Raw genomic sequence first — 6000 nt, 5'->3', positions numbered from 1 at the left:
TACTGTTACTGTTGCTGTATCCTTCAGCATTATGCAGCATGTACTGCACGCAGTCACCCAGCCGATATATCTGAGTCTCAGTACAGCGCAGCTGAATCACATAGAATCCATGTGCCTTTCCGTCCACTGGGTGCCGCTATACTGAGTCCTCTCGGAGACGCTCGAACTGCAAGTCCTCCAGTCCGCTGCGTGCCGCTCTAACTCCGAGTCCTCCAGTCCGCTGCGTGCCGCTCTAACTGTGAGTCTCCAGTCCGCTGCGTGCCGCTCTGACTCCGAGTCCTCCAGTCCGCTGCGTGCCGCTCTAACTCCGAGTCCTCCAGTCCGCTGCGTGCCGCTTTAACTTCGAGTTCCTCCAGTCCACTGTGTGCGGCTCAAACTGCGAGTCCTCCAGGCCACTGGGTGCCGCTCTAACTGAGAGTCCTCCAATCCACTGTGTGCCGCTCAAACTGCGAGTCCTCCAGGCCACCAGAGGCGCTGTTTCCGGTGCCCATCTCCAAGATGGCGGAATACGCCTGTGTGAAGAGCACGAAGCTGGTGCTGAAAGGGATGAAAAGGTTCGAGTTTTACCTCCATAGCGGAATATTAACATGGCTTTGGGGTGGGCAAGAGTCGGGAGTTGATATGGGGAGTGAATGGTCGATATTATCAGAGAAACAGCTGGAGATTAACGAGAGGGAACTGAACTGAATCAGGTCTTGACTCGGAGTGAATACCTATTATTAGAGAGAGATAGATTCAGTAGTAACAAAGAGAATTGCATAAACACCTGAAGGCGGAATTTTGCAGATCTAGGGTCAAAAGAAGTGAGTAGGACTGACTAGATTATTGTTGCAGGAGCTGACATGGAAATGATGACAAGCAGGAGGCTGGAAGAACACCCAAAACATTGACTTCTCTACCTCCTGATGCTGCCAGGCTTGCTATGTTCTTCTAGCCGCCTGCCTATTTCCTTTTATATTCCAGCATCTGCAGTTTCTTTTCCTCTCTGGCATAGAAATGATGGGCCGAATGACCTTTATGAGGGAGGCTCATGTTTACGGTGGGATGTTGAGAGTGCAGCTGAACGTGGCAGTAACCTAGAGTCATAGAGACGTACAGCATGGAAACAGACCCTTCAGTCCAACCCAATCTAGTCCCACCTGCCAACATCTGGCCCATATCCCTCCAAACCCTTCCTATTCATATACCCATCCAAATGCCTCTTAAATGTTGCAATTGTACCAGCCTCTACCACATCCTCTGGCAGCTCATTCCATACACGTACCACCCTCTGCATGAAAAGGTTGCCCCGGAGGTCTCTTTTATATCTTTCCCCTCTCACCCTAAACCTATGCCCTCTAATTCTGGACTCACACGCCCCAAGGAAAAGACTTTGTCTCTTTATCCTATCCATGCCCCTCATAATTTTGTAAACCTCTATAAGGTCATCCCTCAGCCTCCGATGCTTCAGGGAAAACAGCCAGAGCCTGTTCAGCCTCTCCCTATAGCTCAAATCCTCAAACCTGGCAACATCCTTGTAAATCTTTTCTGAACCCTTTCAAGCTTCACAACATCTTTCCGATAGGAAGGAGACCAGAATTGTACACAATATTCCAACAGTGGCCTAACCAATGTCCTGTGCCGCTGCAACATGACCTCCCAACTCCTGTACTCAATACTCTGACCAATAAAGGAAAGCATACCAAACACCTCCTTCACTATCCTGACTCCACTTTCAAGGAGCTATGAACCCGCACTCCAGGGTCTGTTTGTTCAGCAACACTCCCTACCATTAAGTGTAGAAGTCCTGCTAAGATTTGCTTTCCCAAAATGCAGCACCTCGCATTTATCTGAATTAAACTCCATCTGCCATTTCCCAGCCCATTGGCCCATCTGGTCCAGATCCTGTTGTAATCTGAGGTAACCTTCTTCGCTGTCCACTACACCTCCAATTTTGGTTTCACCTGCAAACTTACTAACGGTAACTCTTATGCTGACATCCAAATCATTTGTGTAAATGATAAAAAGTAGAGGATCCAGCACCGATCCTTGTGGCACTCCACTGGTCACAGGCCTCCAGTCTGAAAAACAACCCTCCACCACCACCCTCTCAGAACATGAATTTTCTTCAGTGAATGCAGTTGTGTTTATTGGAAAAATTGAATAAGATGTCTCCCCAAATATCAACTCAGGGAGTGTTCTCATACATTGGCCTGGATATTTGGGAGGTGTTGCTGCAGCATAGATGGGAGTTGTTAATCTAGTCGACAATGAGAAACTTCTCTAGAGGAGTCACATTGGACTGAAAACATTAACTACGTTTCTCTCTCCACAAATGCTGCCAGACTTGCTGAGTTTCTGCAGCATTTTCTATTTTTATCTCAGATTTCAGTAACTGCTGCATTTTGCTTTTATCAGAGGGAACTACCTGGGACACCGAATCTTTTTCCTGGGCAATTTACCAAGCCTCGGACCCCCTAAAAGGATTCATTTGAGTAGGGGATTCAGAGTTCTGAAGTTAAATTGATCGATTGTTGTCACATGTACCAAGATACAGTGAAAGAGTTGTTTGTGTACAATACAGGCAGATTGTACTGTACAAAGTGTGTTAGGGTATCAGAACAGCGTACAGAATACAGTGTTACAGCCAAACAAGGTGCGGAGAGAGATCAGCATTAACATTTGAGAGCTCTATTTAAAAGTCTGATAACAGCCGGGAAGAATCTGTTCTTTGTATGCGTATTCAAACTTTTATATTGTCTGCACGATGTCAGAAGTTGGAAGAGAGTATAACTGGGGTGGGAGGGGTCTTTAATTATGTTGGTTGATTTTCCGTGGCAGTGGAAAGGTTAGATGGAATCAAAGGATGGGAGGCCAGTTTGTATGATGAACTGGGCTGTGTTCACAACTGTCCGTAGTTATTTACTGTTTTAGGAAGATCATTTGCCATACCACAGTGTAATGCATCCAGATACAATGCTCTCTGTGGTGCTTCTATAAAAATTGCTCAGAGTCTTGATGGGCATGCCAAATGTCCTTAGCCTGCTGAAGAAGTAGCCATTTTTGTAATAGTTACCAAGAAATCGAGTCATAGAGATATACAGCACAGAAACAGACACGTCTGTCCAACTTGTCCGTGCCAACCAGATAGCCTAAATAAATCTAGTCAACTTTGCAAGCATTTGGCCCCTATCTCTTTCAATCTTTCTTATTAATATACACATCCAGATGCCTTTTAAAATGTTGTATTTGTACCAGCCTCTACCACTTCCTCTGACAGCTCATTCTATTCACACACCAACGCCCCTTTTTAATCTTTTCCCTTTCACCTTCAACCTGTACTCTCTAGTTTTGGACTCCCCCATCCTGGGGAAAATACCTTGTCTATTTACCCTATCCATGCTTGTCATGATTTTATAAATCTTTATAAGGTGACCCCTCAGCCTCTAACACTGCAGGGAAAACAGCCCCAGCCTATTCAGCCTCTCCCTATAGCTCATACCCTCCAATCGTGGCAACATCCTTGTAAATCTTTCCTGAACCCTTTCAAGTTTCACAACATCCTTCTTATAATAAGAAGGCCAGAATTGCACACAGTATTCCAATAGTGGCCTAACCAATGTCCTGTACAGCCACAACATGACCTCTCAACTCCAATGCACAAGGCACTGATCAATAAAAGCAAGCATACCAAACACTACTTTCACTATCCTAGCTACCTGCAACTCCACTTTCAAGGAACTATGAACCTGTACCCCAAGGTCTCCTTGTTCAGCAACATTCTTTAGGACCTTACCCATAAGTGTATAAGTCCTGCCCTGATTTGCCTTTCCAAAATGCAGCATCTAACATTTATCTAAATTAAACTCCACCTGCCACTTTTTGGTCCATTGGCCCATCTGATCAAGATCCCATTGTATTCTGAGGTAACCTTCGCTGTCCATTACGCCTCTGATTTTGGTGTCATCTGCAAACTTACTAACAATATCTCCTAGGTTGGTGTCCCAATAATTTATATAAATGATGAAAAGCAGTGGACTCAGCACCGATCCTCATTACACACTGCTGGTCACAGATCTCCAGTCTGAAAAGCAACTCTCCAACACCACTCTCCAACACCACTCTCTTGTCTTCTACCTTTGAGCCAGTTCTGTTTCCAAATAGCTAGCTCTCCCTGTATTCCATGTGACAATAGCCTTGCTAGCCAGTCTACCTTGACTGTCGAACGCCTTACTGAAGTACATATAGATCACATTCACCACTCTGCCCTCATCAATTCTCTTTGTTACTTCTTCAAAAAACTCAATCAAGTTAGTGAGACACAATTTCCCACACACAAAGCCATGTTGACTATACCTAATCAGTCCTTGCCTTTCCAAATGTATGTAAATCCTCTCCCTCAGGTTTCCCTCCAACAACTTGTCCACCACCGATGGCAGGCTCACTGGTCTATAGTTCTCTGGCTTTTCCTTACCATATTTCTTCAATAGTGGCACCACATTAGCTAACCTCCAGTCTTCTGCCATCTCACCTGTGGCTACCGATGATACAAATATCTGAGCCAACGTGTGGGCCCAGCAATCACTTCCCTAGCTTCCCACAGAGTTCTAAGATACATCTGACCAGGTCCTAGGGATTTATCCACCTTTATGCATTTTAAAACATCCGGCACCACCACCTCTGTAATATCGACATTTTTCAAGATGTCGCTATTTATTTTCCCACATTCTCTATTTTCCATATCCTTCTCCACTGTAAACACTGATGTAAAAATACTCATTTGGTATCTCCCCAGTTACTTTTTGTCCTTAATATATTTGTCGAATCCTGTTGGATTCTCTTCAACCATATTTGGCAAAGCTATCTCGTGTCCCCTTTTTGCCCTCCTGATTTCCCTCTTCTGTACACTCCAACTGTTTTTATATTCTTTCTGTTGTCTATACCCAAAATATATTTTCTTCTTTTTCTTGACCAAAACCTCAAATTTTCTAGTCATCCATCATTTCCTAAACCTATCAGCCTTGCCCTTCGCCCTAACAGGAACATACTATCTCTGGATTCTCGTTATCTCACTTTGTCTAATTCCAGGGTATCTATTTAATTGAATCCCAACCTACTACACCACCACCTCCAGCTCGAATTGCCCTAATCCCTTACAACTGATGTAACTGACCAGATGTTTTCTCTTCCCCCACTTGACCCAATATTCCTCACTCACTCTAACCTACCCTAAACTCTTATCTGGAGATACCGTGTTGAACTGGGGTGTACAAAGTTAAAAATCACACAACACCAGGTTATAGTCCAACAGGTTTAATTGGAAGCACTAGCTTTCGGAGCGCTGCTTCTTCATCAGGTGGTTGTGGAGGACACAATTGTAAGACACAGAATTTATAGCAAAAGTTTACAGTGTGATATAACTGAAATTATACATTGAAAAATACCTTGATTGTTTGTGGAGTCTTTCATCTGTTAGGATACCATGGTAGTTTCACTTCTTTCATGTGTAAATCACAAAACTTTTTTTTTAAAGTTGCATTCTCAGGTTAACTGTAACAATTGCTGTTAGCTAGACAATAAGTTGAAGGTGTTAGCCCCCTGTGTTCTCTGTCTGTGCCATAATGTTTAGACTGATCCTAAATCTAAAAAGTGAAATAACAGAGTCTTACATAAATTCATGCAGTTTTTGAGCAAAGTGCATTGTAACTTTGCAAGTACAAATTCATCCCACAAACGTATATATGTATGTGTGTGCGTGTGGGTCTTTGTGTGTGTCTGTCTGTCTGGTTTGGGGGGTTGTGAGTATGAGAGATAGTGTATATGTGTGTGTATGTGAATGTAGAGTGTCTTAAATCTGTGAGGGGGTGCATGTGTGTGGGAGGGAGTGTATGTGTCTGTAGGAGTGTGTGTGTCTGGGGACTATTCTTGATTTATCCTTGCCATGCCACGTAAAGATTAATTCTGTCCCTCGGAATTTTGTTCCAGTAATATTCTACCATGCATTGTAAAACTCTCAGGCCT

General features: G+C 43.9%; 1 protein-coding gene across 3 annotated transcripts in view; it reads left to right on the top strand.

Moving 5' to 3' along the window:
• Nucleotides 1-285: 285 nt before the first annotated feature.
• Nucleotides 286-6000, top strand: part of frg1 (FSHD region gene 1) — a 43087-nt gene continuing 37372 nt past the window's right edge. The window contains exon 1 of one of the 3 annotated variants that reach the window (XM_072570376.1): nt 286-554. In XM_072570376.1, the coding sequence (XP_072426477.1) occupies nt 499-554 (56 nt within the window). In that variant the 5' untranslated portion in view covers nt 286-498. The remainder of the gene's footprint in view (nt 555-6000) is intronic. The other 2 variants (XM_072570394.1, XM_072570386.1) reach the window with 2 other exon arrangements.

The sequence above is a fragment of the Chiloscyllium punctatum genome, chromosome 1 (genome assembly GCF_047496795.1).
Source record: "Chiloscyllium punctatum isolate Juve2018m chromosome 1, sChiPun1.3, whole genome shotgun sequence".
NCBI lineage: Eukaryota > Metazoa > Chordata > Chondrichthyes > Orectolobiformes > Hemiscylliidae > Chiloscyllium > Chiloscyllium punctatum.
The sequence above is the reverse complement of the archived record's forward strand: the minus strand, read 5'-3'. Positions and strand labels throughout refer to the sequence as shown.